The sequence below is a fragment of the Scyliorhinus torazame genome, chromosome 10 (genome assembly GCF_047496885.1).
Source record: "Scyliorhinus torazame isolate Kashiwa2021f chromosome 10, sScyTor2.1, whole genome shotgun sequence".
NCBI classification, from domain to species: Eukaryota; Metazoa; Chordata; class Chondrichthyes; order Carcharhiniformes; family Scyliorhinidae; genus Scyliorhinus; species Scyliorhinus torazame.
The window spans coordinates 170,137,192-170,155,224 of record NC_092716.1 but is presented as its reverse complement, the minus strand read 5'-3'; the positions used below and the strand labels follow the sequence as shown (position 1 = coordinate 170,155,224).

Genomic DNA, 18,033 nt, shown 5'->3' with positions numbered 1-18,033 from the left:
CAGTTGGTCCATCGACTATTGGGTAGGCGGCGCCGGTCCTGCACCCTCCGCCATCTTAAGCAGTGGCACACAAAGATTCTCCTGCTCCAGCTGATCCCTTCTTCTTGACCCACTTCTGGTCCTTGAATCCATCCACCAGTCCCACCCGTGGAATCCAACTCCCCTCTGACACGTACTAAAATTTTTTAGCCACACATCCACCCTCCAAACGGGGAAATGGTCCGAAAAAAACAGCCTCGAATGGGAGATGCAAAATGTGTGACCATTCACACCATGGCCGCCACCGGAGGTCCAAGTCCCACGAGGCTGCCTTCTGTGCAGTGCAGCACTTTTAGAGGTGCTACCTTTCAGAAGAGGCATTAATCTCAGGCCCGGACTGCCAACTCTTATAAACGTACAAGATCCCTACTTGCAGAAGAACCGAAGAGTTCTCCTCGTTGCCTTGGATAGCACCACTGAAAGAGGTAATCTGGTCACCATCACATTGATGTTTGTGGGAGCTAGCTGTGCACAAATTGACTGCTACATTTACAACAGTTATTATACTTCAGAACAATTTTAACTGGCTTTGGGATGTCCTGAGGTCATGAAAGGTGCTATATAAATAGATGGCTTCATTTTTCCTCTTTCTGTCTTATTTTTATAAATTTAGAGTACCCAATTATTTTTTTTCCCAAATTAAGGGCACTTTAGCATGGCCAATCCACCTAGCCTGCACACCTTTGGTTTGTGGGGGTGAGACCCACGCAAACATGGGAAGACAGTGACCCAGGGCCAGGATCGAACCGGGTCCTCCGTGCCATGAGGCAACAGTGCTAACCACTGTGCCGCCCCCCCCCCCCCCCCTTCCTCTTTCTGTTGACGTTTGGCTTTCTTTGGACAAGTTATGAAGTCAAACAATGCCTCGTCACATGCTGGGCATAACCGTGATCTTCGTGTACGGGCTCTAAGGCAGGCAGGGGCGACACGGTAACACAGTGGTAGCACAGTTGCTTCACAGCTCCAGGGCGCCAGGTTCGATTCCCCGCTGGGTCACTGTCTGTGCAGAGTCTGCACGTTCTCCCCTTGTCTATATGAGTTTCCTCCGGGTGCTCTGGTTGCCTCCCACAGTCCAAAGATGTGCGGGTTAGGTGGATCGGCCATGATAAATTGCCCTTGGGTTAGGTGGGGTTACTGGCTTACGGGGATAAGGTGGAGGTATGGCCTTGGGTAGGGTGCTCTTTCCAAGAACCGGTGCAGACCCGATGGGCCGAATGGCCTCCTTCTGCTCTGTAAATTCTATGATCCAGATCTGGTGAGGGCCCCTGCCAATGGCTTCCTCCCTTGTACACCCAATCCATGCATGTTACTTCAACCAGAGAACTGACAACACTTGCTGTCCTCACTCCGTAGAATCGGGGCGTCATTCTCCGCCGGCGGGAGTCTCCGTTCTGCCGGCACCGGGGGGTTTCCCGACGGCGTGGGGCTGCCCCACAATGGGAAACCCCATTGACCGGCCGGTGTTACGGAGACTCCCGCCGGCCGGTCAGCGCAGAAATGTGGCGGGGCGGGTAGGAGAATTTCGCCCTAGATTCTCTGCAGTGTAGAAGGAGGCCCTTTGGCCCATCGAGTCTGCACCAACCCTCCAAAAGAGCGCTCTACCAGAATATAAGAATGCAAGAAATAGAAGCTGGAATAGCCCCCAAGCCTGCCCTGCCATCCCATATGATCTTGACTGATCTGTGCCAGCCTTAACTTCTTCTCTTTGCCATTTCCCTATAGTCCTCTATTCCTTAATTGTAAAATTTTTTATTTTTTTTAAATATTTTTATTCTCCTTTTTCACACTTTCGGCCAAATTTACACCCAACAATAAACAACAATCAGTAACAAATGCAATGTCAATCCCCATATCAATAACAACGATCCCATCCTCCCACCAACCCCAAACATTAGCCCACATGTTAACATGAACAAATGACAAAGAGGAATCAGGAATCGCCCAAAGTCACCATTAAAATTAGAAAAATGTTTTAAAAAGACTCTCCCACAAGTGAACACATCTCATCATCTACCCTGTCAAGCCCTATCAAGGCCTTACATGTTTAAATAAGGTCACCCATCACTCTTCTCAACTCCAAGGCACACACACCCGGACTATTTAGTCTCTCATGATAGGACAACCCTCTCAGCCCAGGAATTAGCTTGGTGAATCCCCTTTGGATTGCCTTCAATGTTACTCTATCCTTTTTACACAAAGAGACCAACATTGTATGCAGTATTCCAGGTGAGGCCTCCCGAACACCCTGTATAATTACAACAAACCCCCCCTGTTTTTAAACTACAACCCGTCTGCAATAAATACCAAAATGCGTGTTTGCCTTCTTAACTATTTGTTGGACCTGCCTGCTAGCTTATTGTGATTCATAGACAAAGAGCACCTAGATCCCTCTTTACTTCACTCACCTGCAGTCTCTCTCCATTTAGATAATAAACTGCCTTTCGATTCCTCCTACCCAAGTGCATGACCTCACACTTCTCCACATTAAACCCCATTTGCCAGGTTTTCAGCCAACCTGTCTATATCCTGTTGCAGAATCACAATATCTTCGTCACAACATGCCCTTGCACCTATTTTCATATCATCAGCAAATTTGGAAACTTTACATTCTGTTCCTTCCCCCAGATCATCAATGTAAATACCAAATAATTTTGGGCCACCCTGTGGTACTCCACCAATTTCATCTTTCCACTCTGAAAAGGATCCATTTATTCCAACTCTATTTCGATGTGACAGCCAGTTTTCAATCCATGCACACTTCCTCCAGTTCCATGGGCTTTTACTTTATGCACCAGCCTCTTCTGTGGCAGCTTGCCAAATGCCTTTTGCAAATCTAAATAAACTACATCTACAGGTCCCCCTCTATCTACCCTCCCTGTTACATCCTCAAAGAATGATTTACCTGGCTAGGTTTGATTATATTCAGTTTTCTGAAGGCCCACTCTCCTTCCTGTCCTATCCCCATAACTCCGCGCATCGATCATGGCCAATCCACCTAACCGGCACATCTTCGGATGGTGGGAGGAGACAGGAGCACCCAGAGGAAACCCACCCAGACACAGGAGAATGTGAAAATTCCATACAGACAGTCACCCAAGGCCAGAATCGAATCTGGTCGCTTGCACTATGAGGGAGCAGTGCTAGGCACTGTGGCACCGTGCCTCTCATTATGTGCTAGGTAGAGATGGCTCTGCTCTCATACTCTCACACTCAGCATTTACAGCATGACATTTTTTTGATCTGACTATTTCTGCTTTGGTTTGATAGATGCAAGAAAGATTTGCAGACAGGACTGCCCACCTGGAGATGGAGAAGAAAGTGAGTACAGGATCTCCAAATTAATTCTGGGAGATGCAGACCACAGATAATTCTGGGAATAGGCACAGGGTGACAGACAATATTGGCAATTAGTCACTCTGGGAACAAATCAGAGTTTGAGGTGATGCTAGGAATGAGAATAGAGAAACAAAGGCAATATATTACGAATGCTGGAAATCTAAAATTAAAACAAAATGCTGGAAATACCCTGTATGAGGGGCAGCATCTGTGGAGAGAGAGAAACATTTCAGGTCGATAATCTTTCATCAGAACTATTTTATCAGAACAGAGAATGTTGTTTGTCAATCAGTTTCCAATCCACATTAGAAACTGAACAGCCATATAAATCCTATGGCCACAAGTGCAGGTCAGAGACTGGGAATTCTGCAGTGAGTACCTCACCTCCTGATCCCCTCCCCCCCCCCCCCCCCCCCCCCGAAGCTTGTCCATTACCTATGAGGCACAAGTCAAGAGTGTGGTGAAATACCCTCCACTTGCCTGGATGAATGCAGCTCCAGCAATACCCAAGAAGCTCAACACCATCCAGGGCAAAGAAGACTGCTTCACCAGCCCACAGTGGCAGCAGTGTGTACCATCTATCTATACCAAGCAACTTACCAAGACTGCTTCAAAAACACCTTCCAAACCTGAGACTCTGCCGCATAGAAAGATAAAGGCAGCAGGCACTTGGGAATAGCACCACCTGCATGTTCTGCACCAAGTTGCACACCATCCTTCACTACATCTCCATTCCTTCATTGTAGCCAGGTCACAATTCTGGAACTCCCTTCCTAACAGCACTGTGGTGTACCTACACCACATGTACTGCAGCGGTTCAAGAAGACAGCTCGCTATAACCTTCTCAAGGGCAATTAGGGATGGACAAGGAATGCTCACTTGCCAGTGACACTCACATCACGAGAACGAATGAAAAAAGACAGGCAGGTTTAAAGCCCCTCTCTGCTGAAGGATTTTATGTAAAATGATACTGGGAGATGTTATCCGATATTGAGACAGTCTAAGATGTTGCTTGTGAATTACAGACTCTGGGGGAAACATCAAAGTTGGCTCATTCACTATTTTAATTCCTCTAAGGGACTTTTAAACTTTGGTAAATTCACAGCCTATAAATTCGTCTAAAACTTTTCTGCGGAGTGAAATGGTTAAAAGTTTCTGATACTAGGATTATGCATAATATTAATGGTAAAACGATGGTACGCATAGAGGGATTTGAAGGCGAGGGCAGGGAGGAGGTGGATGCTGTTTTAGATTCACAAAATATAATGAATGGTGTACCTCATTCGTCGTATATAGAAATGATTTGGACATGGGAATAATCTTTAAATTTGCAAATTATTTGAAATTAGGAATCATGCCAAATTACAAAGAAAAATGCAGAAGGGCACAAATAGGTGAGAAGATGGTAATAAATGCAGGTCAACGAAGAGAAGTGTGAAGCAGACCATTTTGAGAGAATAAGTATATCCTGAAAGCGACTAAGATCTTTAAAGGTACATTGCTGTGGGTCTGGAGTCAGACCAGGTAAGAATGGCAGAGTTCCTTCCCTGAGACTGACTTTTCAGTTCCAGATTTATTAAATTAATTTAAATTGGCCGTGATAGGATTTGAACCGGTGTCCCCAGAGGATTAGCCTGGGTCTCTGAATTACTAACTATGAATTACATCACCACTATGCCCCCATCTCACATCAATTTATATGCAGAGGATCTAAACATCAAAGTGAGGAATTGATGTTAAATTTGTACATGCAATTGGGTAAGGCCACAATTAAGTCTACAAAGAACAATACAGCAAAGAAACATGCCCTTCGACTCTCCAAGCCTGCAGCATCATGTGTCCTATCTAGACCAACCGCCTGTGTCCTTCCATACCCCGTCTGTTCATGTGCCTATCCAGATAAGTCTTAAAGGTTGCTAACGCAGTGTGGACAATTATGGGCATACTGTTATGTAAAGAAATTATAGAAAAGGAACAACAAAGATTCACCATAATAATATCAAAAGAGGTGTTTTTTTGTTTTTTTTATAAAATAATTTCTGTTAAGGTTTTCATAAAATATCAAAAACAAAATGAAAAAGGAACCCAACAGGGTTAAGTACAAATCTCGGTCCAGGAAAGCAACCCTCCCTCCCCCCCCCTCCCCCCTGTACATAAATAATAAATTAACATTAACACCCCGACTTAACACAACTGGTATATACACCCCCCTGGACCCTCCAGTGTAAATAACAGAAACAGAAATAAAGTTACCCCCCCCCCCCCGAGTTGCTGCTGCCATTGACCAATGTCTACCGTTCTGCCAGGAAGTCTAAGAACGGTTGCCACCGCCTAAAGAACCCTTGTACTGACCCTCTCAAGGCGAATTTCACCCTCTCCAATTTAATAAACCCCGTCATATCGTTGATCCAGGATTCCACGCTTGGGGGCCTCGCATCCTTCCACTGAAGAAGAATCCTTCGTCGGGCTACCAGGGACGCAAAGGTCAGAATACCGGCCTCTTTCGCCTCCTGCACTCCTGGCTCCTCTGCCACCCCAAATATTGCGAGCCCCCAGCCCAGTTTGACCCTGGATCCTACCACCCTCGACACCGTCCTCGCTACGCCCTTCCAAAATTCCTCCAGCGCTGGGCATGCCCAGAACATATGGGTGTGATTTGCTGGGCTCCCTGAGCACCTAACACACCTGTCCTCACCCCCAAAGAACCGGCTCATCCTTGTCCCGGTCATGTGTGCCCTGTGCAGCACCTTCAACTGTATGAGGCTGAGCCTCGCGCATGAAGAGGAAGAATTCACCCTCCCTAGGCCATCTGCCCACGTCCCCTCTTCGATCTCCTCTCCCAACTCCTCCTCCCACTTACCTTTCACCTCCACTACCAAGGCCTCCTCCTCCTCCTGCATCACCTGGTAAGTTTCCGAGATCTTCCCCACTCCCACCCACCCCCCCCGAGAGCACCCTGTCCTGTACTGTGTGTGGCAGTAACAGCGGGAATTCCACCACCTGCCGTCTGGCAAATGCCCTTACCTGTAAGTACCTGAAGGTGTTCCCTGGGGGGGAGCCCGTACTTCTCCTCCAGCTCACCCAGGCTCGCGAACTTCCCATCCACAAACAGGTCCCCCAACTTTCGTATCCCTGCCCTGTGCCACCCCGAGAACCCTCCACCTGCTCTCCCTGGGGCGAATCGGCGGTTCCCCCGTATTGGGGTCCACGCCGAGGCCCCAACTTCCCCCCTATGCCGCCTCCACTGCTCCCAGATTTTGAGGGCCGCCACCACCGGGCTCGTGGCATACATCCTTGGAGGGAGCGGCTGCGGCGCCGTTGCCAGCGCCCCCAGACTTGTACCCACACAAGACGCCGTCTCCAGCCTCTTCCATGCAGCCCCCTCCCCCTCCATCACCCACTTGCGCACCATCGTCGCACTGGCGGCCCAGTCGTACCCACAGAGGTTGGGCAGCGCCAACCCCCCCTATCTCTACTCCGCTCCAGTAGAAGCTCACCCTCGGAGTCCCTCGCGTCCACACAAACCCCATTCTACTCCTGTTAACCCGCCTAAAAAACGCCTTCGGGATAATCACGGGGAGGCACTGGAACAGGAACAAAAACTTTGGGAGCACCGTCATTTGGATTGACTGCACCCTACCCACCAAGGACAGCGGCAACGCGTCCCACCTCTTGAACTCCTCCTCCATTTGCTCCACCAGCCTTGTATAATTAAGCCTATGCAGGGCCCCCCAGCTCCTGGCCACCTGGACCCCCAAATACCTGAAGCTCCTCTCCGCCTTTTTTCGTGGGAGCTCGCCAATCCCCCTCTCCTGGTCCCCTGGGTAAACCACGAACAGCTCGCTCTTCCCCATGTTGAGCCTGTACCCCGAAAAGTCCCCGAATTCCCTAAGTATCCTCATTACCTCCGGCATTCCCCCCACCGGGTCCGCCACATATAGCAGCAGGTCGTCCGCATAGAGCGACACCCTATGCTCCGTCCCATCCCGCACCAACCCCCTCCAGTTCCTTGACTCCCTCAGTGCCATAGCCAGGGGTTCAATCGCCAGTGCGAAGAGCAGAGGGGACAGGGAACACCCCTGCCTCGTCCCTCGGTGCAATCGAAAGTACTCGGTCCTCCTCCTGTTTGTGGCCACACTCGCCATCGGGACCTCTTACAACACCCTAACCCACCTGACAAACCCCTCCCCAAACCTCTTCAGCACCTGCCACAGGTACCCCCACTCTACCCTATCGACAGCTTTCTCAGTGTCCATCGCCACCACTATCTCCGCCTCCCCCTCCCTCACCGGAATCATGATAACGTTCAAAAGCCTCCGCACATTCGCGTTCAACTGCCTCCCCTTCACAAACCCAGTCTGGTCTTCATGGATGATCTGTCGCACACAATCCTCAATCCTCGTGGCTAAGACCTTCCCTAGCACCTTGGCATCTACATTTAGCAACAAAATCGGTCTGTAAGACCCACACTGCAGGGGATCCTTGTCCTGCTTCAGGATCAAGGAGATCAGTGCCTGGGACACCGTCGGGGGCAAAGCCCCCCCTCCCTTGCCTCATTGAAGGTCCTGACTAGCAACGGGCCCAACAGGTCCATATATTTTTTATAGTATTCGACCGGGAAACCGTCTGGCCCCGGTGCCTTCCCCGCCTGCATGCTTCCTATCCCTTTGGTCAGCTCCTCCAGCCCAATCGGGGCCCCCAATCCCGCCACCAGTCCCTCTTCCACCTTTGGAAACCTCAATTGGTCCAGGAAGCGGCCCATCCCTCCCTCCTCCCGTGGGGGCTCAGATCGGTCCACTTCCTCGTAAAAGTCCATGAAGACCCCATTGATGCCAACCCCACTCCGCACCACACTCCCTCCCCTGTCCTTAACTCCCCCGATCTCCCTAGCTGCGTCCCGCTTCCGAAGCTGATGCGCCAGCATCCGGCTTGCCTTTTCCCCATACTCATAAATCGCCCCCTGGGCCTTCCTCCACTGCACCTCCGCCTTACTGGTGGTCACCAGGTCGAATTCGGCCTGGAGGCTGCGCCTCTTCCTCAACAATCCTTCCTCGGGCACCTCCGCATACCTCCTGTCTACCCTCACAATCTCCCCCACCAGCCTCTCCCTCTCCCCCCCGCTCCCTCCGCTCCTTGTGGGCCCTAATGGAGATCAGCTTTCCCCTCACCATCGCCTTCAGCGCCTCCCATACCATCCCCACTCGGAGGTCCCCGTTGACGTTGGTCTCCAGGTACCTCTCTATACTTCCTCGGACCCGCTCGCTCACCTCCTCATCCGCCAACAGCCCCACCTCCAAGCACCACAACGGGTGCTGGTCCCTCTCCTCCCCCATCTCCAAGTTCACCCAATGCGGGGCGTGGTCCGAAATGGCTATTGCCGAATACTCAGTATCCTCTACTCTTGCTATAAGCGCCCTACTCAAAATGAAAAAGTCGATTCGGGAATAAGCCTTATGGACATGTGAGAAGAATGAAAATTCCCTAGCCCCCGGCCTTGCAAATCTCCAAGGGTCCACCCCTCCCATCTGGTCCATAAACCCCCTCAGCACTCCAGCCGCCGCCGGCTTCCTACCCGTCCTAGACCTGGAGCGATCCAGTGCAGGATCCAACACCGTGTTAAAGTCTCCCCCCATTATCAGGCCCCCCACTTCCAAGTCTGGGATCCGACCCAACATACGCCGCATAAAACCCGCATCGTCCCAATTCGGGGCATACACATTGACCAGCACCACCCTCTCTCCCTGCAACTTACCACTTACCATTACGTGCCTACCGCCATTATCTGCCACAATGCTCGACGCTTCGAATGACACCTTCTTTCCCACCAAAATCGCCACCCCTCGATTTTTGGCATCCAGCCCCGAGTGAAACACCTGACCTACCCACCCTTTCCTCAGTCTTACCTTATCAGCCGGATCAGGGGGCAATCCGCCCCCCTCCCCCGCCGACTAGCCATAACCCCCTCCTCGGCCAGCCACGCGTCCGCACCCCACACCCGGCCCGTTCCCCGCGGTGGTATCCCCCCATCTCAAACCCCCCCCCCCCCCACTCGCTCCAGCTCCCCCTTGACCATAGCAGCAGCAACTCGATTCCCCCCCCCCCCACCATCCACCCCCGGGCTAGGACCCATCCTAGCTGATTTACTCTCCCCCCCCCCCCCCGCCCCCATTGCACTTCCGCAGGTCAGCTGACTCCTGCTGACCCCGGCCACTCTCACCTCTCCTTTGACTCCTCCCATTGTGTGACACACATCCTCTCCCATTCCCCATCCATAGGCTCTCCCCCTCCCCCTTCCATTCTAAGCACGGGAAACAACCCTCGCTTCCCCGGCCCGGCCTGGCCCCCTCCAGTCTTCAGCGCAGGAAAAAGCCCGCGCTTTCCACCTACCCGGCCCCGTCACCTCTGACGCAGCTCCTTTTACAGGCCCAGTCCCCTCCCCTCCGACTCGGGCCTCCCCCTCCCCCGCGGTGCCCCATCTCACCGCCGGCCACCACCCCTGTTCCGTTTACCTACCCCCCTCCAAGAGCCCCCCCGACCAACCCAACCAAAACAGTGCCCAACCCGCCCCAACCACCCTCACCGACCCGAAAGAGAATAACACTGAGAAATAGAAACCAGGAGCAAAGCAAAGGCCCCCCCCTCAAAAAAAAAAAAACGTATCAACCGCAGTCCCCAAACGCCCATCCCGACCCTCAATCTGTGTCCAACTTCTCGGCCTGAACAAAGGCCCACGCCTCCTCCGGAGACTCAAAATAATGGTGCCCGTCCTTGTAGGTGACCCACAGTCGCGTCGGCTGCAACATGCCAAACTTCACCCCCTTCCTATGCAGCACCGCCTTCGCTCGATTGTACCCGGCCCTCCTCTTCGCCACCTCCGCACTCCAGTCCTGGTATATTCGAACCTCCGCGTTCTCCCACCTGCTGCTCCTCTCCTTCTTGCCCCACCTTAGCGCACACTCCCGATCGACGAACCAATGGAACCTCACCAGCACCGCCCGCGGAGGCAGCTTATCAATAGAAGCCTTCATCGGCTCTAGCAGGTCCACTTTAATCTCTCTGAAGCAGCGCTGGATACCCTCTTGCTGGTCCTCCACCCACTGCATCCACGCTGCCTGGTCTCCGCCCGCCGCCATGTTGTTCTTCTTCCCTCGCACCTTCTTCGGGTCCACCACCACCTTTTTAGTCACCCCGCTCCTAGTAAAAGCCATATACTATCGGGGAGCTGTTATAATCTCCTTCCCACACCGGGAAACATCGAAAAAGTGCCAATGGGGGCCCTGAAAAGAGCCCAAAAGTCCGTTTTTGCAGGAGCCGCCGAATGTGCGACTTAGCTCCGCATAGCCGCAACCGGAAGTCCCCAAAAGAGGTGTTTTGATACAAAGCGGGAGTTGAAGTTATTTTGGTGGAAACCCATTTGGATGGACCTATAAAGCTGTTCCAGATGATCAATGTTTTTCTATCTCGGGATAGATCATTTCCATGGGTTGGTACAAGTGGGTTTAGATTAAAGATTATCAGTAGCCAAATGAAGGGGAATGTTAGAAATATGCAGTACTTCCCCACAGGTGGCTGCCAAGGCACAAACTGGCAGGCAGTTTGGAAGGAAATTGGATAAATATTTGAAAGGAACAATGTATAAATGTTATGGTGCAAGGGCAGAAGAACAGATAATTCCAGTTGAAGAGCTAGCACCAAGCAAAGATGCAGTGAGCTTGAATAGCCTTTATTTCTACAATACTACATATTGACACTACGCTTTTCATGCCTCTGTACTGATTCAGGGTTCTTTTAACAGGAGCAGAAGGCTTTAGAAAGAAGAATTTCAGAACTTGAGGAAGAATTACAGGTTTGAGGCTTTTTTTCCTGTTGCATATTTGGTCTGAAATAAAAGAAGTCCTGTTAATGTTCAATGCCCTAAACGTTTTAACATTAATTCAGGTTTTAACAGATTTGAGAGCTGACAATCAGAGACTGAAGGATGAAAATGGCGCACTGATTCGTGTCATCAGCAAACTCTCCAAGTAATTGGCCTTCACTTCAACACTTGCACAAAGCTTTCTGGAGTGATGGGGTATACTGCCACTGGTCTCCATGTCTAGATGCTTGCCTTACCTTCTCTATCTCGAGGAAATGCTAATCAAGCCACGCCTATTGCTGTTACGGTAGCACCTGGACTACTGCCCCTGGGTAGTTTGGAAAGGCATGTTCATTGAACTGTATAAACGATGCTCGTAACCGATACCTGTATAGACACGCTGCTGAGGAACAGCACTGCTGTGAGGAATGGTTATAATGGGAGCCCATGATGACTACAACTGCCCAACCCAGCACACAAGGCCATTCTTCAGTCACATGACTTGGTGATGAGGGCATTTTGCTTCGATTTTGTGGATAGTTGAAGAAACGGATGCTTCATTAATCTGTTGGAGAGACGGAGCAAGCCAGTTCGGCTGGGCAGACTCTTCATATTGGGTTGTTTTATAAGGGAACGGAACAGAACACGTTTTAAAGCCATTTTTTAATGACTCCAGTATTCTTTTGATCGTCCGCTAAAATTACATGTATCAAAAGCCTCACCAGTTCCTCCATAGCACACGTCACTTAAGAGTCCCACCTTGCAGAGTTGTTCAGCATTATCTTCTTCAGGCTGTTTTATCCAAATGGTGAACTGAGAAATGGTGGTTAAGACCTCTCGCCCTTGCCCAGCACCCTTTGCCTCCCAAAAATGAGATGCACTTAGATTCATAACCCACTCTGTAAAGATTTTAGCTGGTTCGTAGCACTGCTACATTCAAGAGGGGCGGTAAAGAAAGAGAGAGAAAGCTGCAGAGGATTACGCTTCAACATGAAGGGATAGAACGCAGGCAGTGATAATGTATGCAGTGAGGTGTAGTTAAAAATAGCTGGAACATCAGAGTCATTGTTTAGACTCTGGTATGTGGGTGTCAATTGGCTTGTGTGAGCAGCAACTGTTGAAAGAATGATCCTAACATGGAGAGATTGTGAAACTTGTCACACTGTCATCCGGGACCAGCAAAGCTGCTGCTGCTGCTGACTGTTGAGATTGGCCATTATTTGAGGGGGAAGTAGAAAGGGTTAAAAGCTGTACGTACGGTGTACAGGCAGCTTTCTCACTGAGCTCCGCTTGCAAACTCTGCAGGTTGGAATTGCACTAATCTTTTCTGCCTCCTCTCTTCAGTATTTTTTGGTTTTTGATCTCTGCCCCAGTTTTAATCTCCTTTTTGCCCCTTTCTTGCCAAAAATAAATCTTCTCAGGTCTTTCCTGTCCCCCCCAAAAAAGCAATTGTATACAATCAGCACTTTCCACTTTCCTGGCCAAAGGGAAAGGAGCTAGTAGAATGAGCAATATAAACATAGCCATAAGAATGTAAAGTGGTACCAAAGAAATATCTATGTTTACAATGAGGTAGTATATCTTACAGATCCTCTAAGAACACAGCCTACAATTACAGGTGCTGACATAAAAGCCCTGACTTGTGCTCTTTCAAAACAAATCTCTAGATGATTGTGGCTGTGGCCCCAACATTGTTCCACTGATTTCAATAGCAACTTTCCACTTCCCGCAGGAGCATCTCCAAATGCAGTGATTATTATTGAAGGCATAGGAAGATCCCAAAAGCATTAACCAGAGAATTAACTAGTCAATCTGCTTATGGTGTTGGCTGAGGAATACTCGACCAGGGCACCAGAAAGGAGTAACACCTTGCTCCTCTTTGAAAAGTACCATGGGATCTTAATCGCCACTTGATCCATTGGAATGAGCAATTATATACTTGGTTCAACTTCTCATGCTGAGCATAACTCCTTGGCAGTGCAGCAGTCCCTCACTACTGCACCAGATTGTCAACCTATATAGGGCCTGGTTTAGCACAGTGGGCTAAACAGCTGGCTTGTAGTGCAGAACAAGGCCAGCAGCGCGGGTTCAATTCCCATACCGGCCTCCCCAAACAGGGGCCGGAGTGTGGTGACTAGGGGCTTTTCACACTAACTTCATTGAAGTCTACTTGTGACAATAAGCTATTATTATTATTCTCAAGTCCTGGAGTGGGGCTAGAACTCAAAATCTTTTGACTCAGACAAGAAAGCTACCAATTGAGCCAAGCCGACACTTAAGTAGAACATAAGCAAGACACTTTTCTTTAAATATATAAATACCTGTGATAGGAGTTTAGTGGTCTGTTATCCAAATTGATGCCTTGCTTTACACTAGGTGAGCTCCCTCAACACTAGGCCTCACTTCTGCTAGAAATTTTGACCTAATTGGTGCAGTAGTTTGATTAGAATGGGCATGAATTCAATCAAAAGATTGTTTGACGTTAAAATCTGGTCAGAGATATAATTATTTCTTTGGAAAATGTGTAGATCACTGCTAAACCCCAGTCAAACTACAGAGACAACAAACCATTTTAATAGGTTAGTCCAGCGGTTCCTGAGAACAAATATTTAGACCCCTGCTGTTACATTCTGCACTTTGAAAACCAGTAAGCTCTAACATTACAGTCCCTGACATTCCCTTTAGTTGGACTTGATCTTTCCTGGTCTCTTATGAGTATCCAATCAAACCCTTACTATTATGCTGAGGAATCTCATTCAAACAGCATATGGTAACCCATGTATGAAATGTAGTGACCTGGCACTTCTGTGAATTTCTGTCCTTTGGTTCGACGTCCCAGGAAGTTAGATTGTTGTCTTTTCACTTTTGGCAATCAAGCTTGGATTACAAACCAAGGAGAAGACTGGACATGGCTGCCTTAAAGTAACACCTGTGCATTTGCACCACCTAGTTGTTCACAGCACTCCCAACTTTGAGGACTTCTCTAGAGTTTTCAATCATGAGCCCTCATCCTTTGTTCAGCCACTGGCGGCTAGCTTCTCACAGTAAGGTAGAACACCAAGAATGTTCCAATTCTCCCCCACCCCCCATGGCAGGGCTGACGGGCCATTAAAATTTCTGTTTATATCGGCAGCACCGGAAGGTCTTGCCGGAAAAATGGGCTGGAAAATTACGGCCAAAATCTTTCTGCACTGTGTGTGATCAGCTGGTAAACTTCAGCAGCCAAGAGATTATTAGCCTTCTGTTGGCTGAGAAATCCCACCTTTTAAGAAGTGCATTGGTTCAAGGAAATGTTCTTAATTAGCTCACTGTTCACAAGAGTATCGCAAACATTTTATACAGAGTATATCAATTTTGTACACATGTTGGGATCAACAAGATTTGGAATTGCCAGAATCTGTGAAGTTATTATGGAGGAGGCAGTTCAGTAAAAGAAAGAGTGCATGATCATTGTATGGCACATTTAGAGGGCAGATAAAGGGGGGACTAAATCATTCAATGTCATGGTCTTAATGAGTCTATACAAAAGAACGAAGTGTGACTAAAACTCAGAGTTAATTTTTGAAGGCCTTACCAAAAGGGTTACATTAACTATGACCTTGCTAATCTTTTATTTATACAGCTGGGAAGATGACTGTCCTTATGTACTTGCCAAAAAACAGAGTGAAACCATGCAAATTGGCACTATTTCAGTGAAAATGCTGAGAGAGTGAAATGTCCCAAGGATGGGATGGAAGCCTTTTTCTCCCTGTAAACCATGGCTACTCTGCGCATGTACAGCTCTTGGTGCTTACCTGTTTATAGCCATTAGCCTCTTAACTTTGAAGGTGGAGTAGAGATCGTACATTTAGGAAAGGGGAGCAGGAATGGGGCAGGGGTTTCCTTCACACTGTGTGTACCGACGGGTAAACGCAGTACACATACGTCATCACTTGTGCAATAATGCTGTGTTTTATCTTTAATGCAATAATGTATATGTTACTTTTCTATATGCTTGCATACAAATTGCACAATGTCTTATTGTATAAAAGCCACAGATATGTTTGAAACCAGTTCTATATATTTCACCTTCTTTTCAAATGTAAACTTTATATTCTTGTACATTTGTATGTTAATATTTAAAAGAAAATTGTTGCTCACCAATCCACGTCAACCAATGGTTACAAGTTAATTTGCTCTTGGTAAATATGAAGCGAGACAAGCTTCATCCGTAAAGTGTCGTGATGACTTTCTCTCGGTTTTCTCAAGCTTGTTTGCTCTCGGGCTTTACCATCAGATTTGATCCTCACCATCAAACATGGCCTTCACTTTGACTCACCCTTCACTTTTGTACCCAGCCTTCACTCTCTGGCCTCTGAATTCTCACTCACAGTCCTTGTGAAGATACAGTGTTGTCTGCACCTTCCCTCCCTCTCGGACCAGGACCTCAATTTGGGATTTAGGCCTCCCTGCACGCCGCTTTATACCCGAACCCTCACTCTACCTGACTTGGATGTAACTTCTAAAAAGAAATTTGAATTTCCAGTCAATTGCTGAAAGGATGACATGATAAGTTTTTAATGTTTTAAGACTTTTACTGTAACAAAAGACAAAACACTTGACTAAACACTAAGAAATTTGTACTTTAAACCACAATACAGTAAATTCTCTGTTTTCAGCACAACTGAAAATACACTCCACAGATATACTTTAAACTGTCCTTTAAGTAGACATTCAATTTTACTGGAACCAGTTGAAGGTCATTCTTAGCTCCCCAGAGATTATTCCTCCAGTACAAGCTGTATCAATCTCCTGTGAATTTGGACTTTTCTATCCAAGCTCGGGTTCCCACTCACACCACATCTCCTTCAAGCCTATAAGCTGCTTTCCCTATCCTGGACTGGCAGTTCCTTGTCTGAATGTTTTTACGGGTATCTTAGTCCCTTCCCTCTGTAGGACCATTTCCATGGCAAGCTGAATCACATAGACCTTGTATTCTTGTAGAAATACTGATTAGCTATCCTCGAGACCCCAACTCTCTCTTATCTTGGAAGTAAATGAACAGTGTTAAAGCACAACCATTTACAACTTTTTTCTGGGACTAAGGAAGTTCAGTCTATCCACTGTTAGCATGCATGCTGCAGCGATCGTCTCCAAGTGCAAACAGCTTGCATACTTTACCCAGTAAAACAATTTGGGCTCTCTTTAGTTTCTAACAATCAAACTACCCAGGCCTGCTGTCACATGATCCTCTTCATTTCACTTTCAATTAAAGACACAGTCCCAACACACAACAATTTTCCAATCCTCATTATTGTAACACTGGGCCTTGTCTGCTGGTGTGGAAAATAGAAATGTCAAAAGCTTTTTTACATGAGAGGGAAGAAGATCACTCTTTAAAGGGTTAATTAGGGTAGGTTGAGATAATTTATCCTGTGTTTGATCTGGGAATGCATAATATTTTGATACTGAGTGTAAAAGTGAATATATATTCAGATCTCAGCACTGACATCCCTCATATTGATGAGCACAATATGCACCAAAAATAAAAATATATATTTTACAAAAAATAAATAAATTAAACAGACTTCTGTCTTAACCTATTGGCTGTTTTGCTGCTTCTGGTCTTTCTCTGTCTCTCTCTCGTGCTCTCTCATTCTCTGTGTGTCTCTGTCTGGCCTGGGAGCTACCTGGGATCTAGGAATTGTGTTAATGTGCTTTGACTAAATCAGATTTGTGGGTTCTTCCAAACAAACAAAGAACAATGCAGCACAGGAACTGGCCCTTCGACGCTCCAAGCCTGTGCCGACCATGGTACCTGCCTAAACTAAAACCGTCTGCACTTACGGAGTCCGTATCCATCTATTCTCACCCTATTCATATATTTGTCTAGATGTCCCTTAAATGTCACCAACGTACCTGCTCCCACAACCTCCCCAGGCAAGATGTCCCTTAGATGTCACAAACGTACCTGCTCCCACAACCTCCCCAGGCAGTGTGTTCCATATATTTACCACCCTCTGCGTAAAACATCTTGCCTCGCACATCAGTTCTAAACTTTTTTCCGCGCACTTTAAACCGATGTCCCGTAGTACTTGACCCTCCTACCCTAGGAAAGATCATCTGACTATCCACTCTGTCCATACCACTCATAATCTTGCAGACCTCTATCAGGTCACCTCTCAACCTCCGTCGGTCCAGTGAGAACAGACCGAGTTTATCTAACCTCTCCTCATAGCTAATGCCCTCCATACCAGGCAACATCCTAGTAAACCGCTCCTGTACCCACTCCAAAGCATCCACATCCTTCTGATAGTGTGCCGACCAGAATTGTACACAATATTCCAAATGAAGCCTAACAAAGGTCCTGTACAGCTGCAACATGACTTGCCAATTTTTATATTCAATGCCCCGACCGATGAAGGCCAGCATGCTGTATGCCTTCTTGACCACCTTATCCACATGCATTGCCACTTTCAGTGATCGTGGGCATGCACGCCCAGATCTCTCTGCCTGTCAGTATTCACAAGAGTTCTATCTTTTATGGTGTAATTCTTACACTGGTCTATTCGATAGTACTGTGCATTGTGGAATGATGTCGCTTTTTTTTAAGGATATTTTAGAATTGTTTGTTGATTTAATTGTTGTATTCTATGGTTCGGTAACATGGATGCCCTCCTTATAAACCCAGATTTTAATCCAGCCCAGATGGAATTTGTTTCTGCCCCCTGTCTGCAACAGTCTGATGCCAAATGAGCTTGTGCAGTCTAACCCCAGCTCTACGATAAGGCCCTTCAGTACACCGTTGTCCTTGCTGCAGGGGG

General features: G+C 47.9%; 1 protein-coding gene across 4 annotated transcripts in view; it reads left to right on the top strand.

Annotated features, from left to right (window-relative positions):
• Positions 1-16,796, top strand: part of LOC140431032 (protein phosphatase 1 regulatory subunit 12A-like) — a 349,337-nt gene extending 332,541 nt beyond the window's left edge. For 3 of the 4 annotated variants that reach the window (XM_072518929.1, XM_072518928.1, XM_072518931.1), the window contains 3 exons: positions 3,307-3,357; positions 11,171-11,221; positions 11,314-16,796. In XM_072518929.1, the coding sequence (XP_072375030.1) occupies positions 3,307-3,357; positions 11,171-11,221; positions 11,314-11,400 (189 nt within the window). In that variant the 3' untranslated portion in view covers positions 11,401-16,796. Of the gene's footprint in view, positions 1-3,306; positions 3,358-11,156; positions 11,222-11,313 lie in introns of all 4 variants that reach the window. The other variant, XM_072518930.1, reaches the window with a different exon arrangement.
• Positions 16,797-18,033: the final 1,237 nt, after the last annotated feature.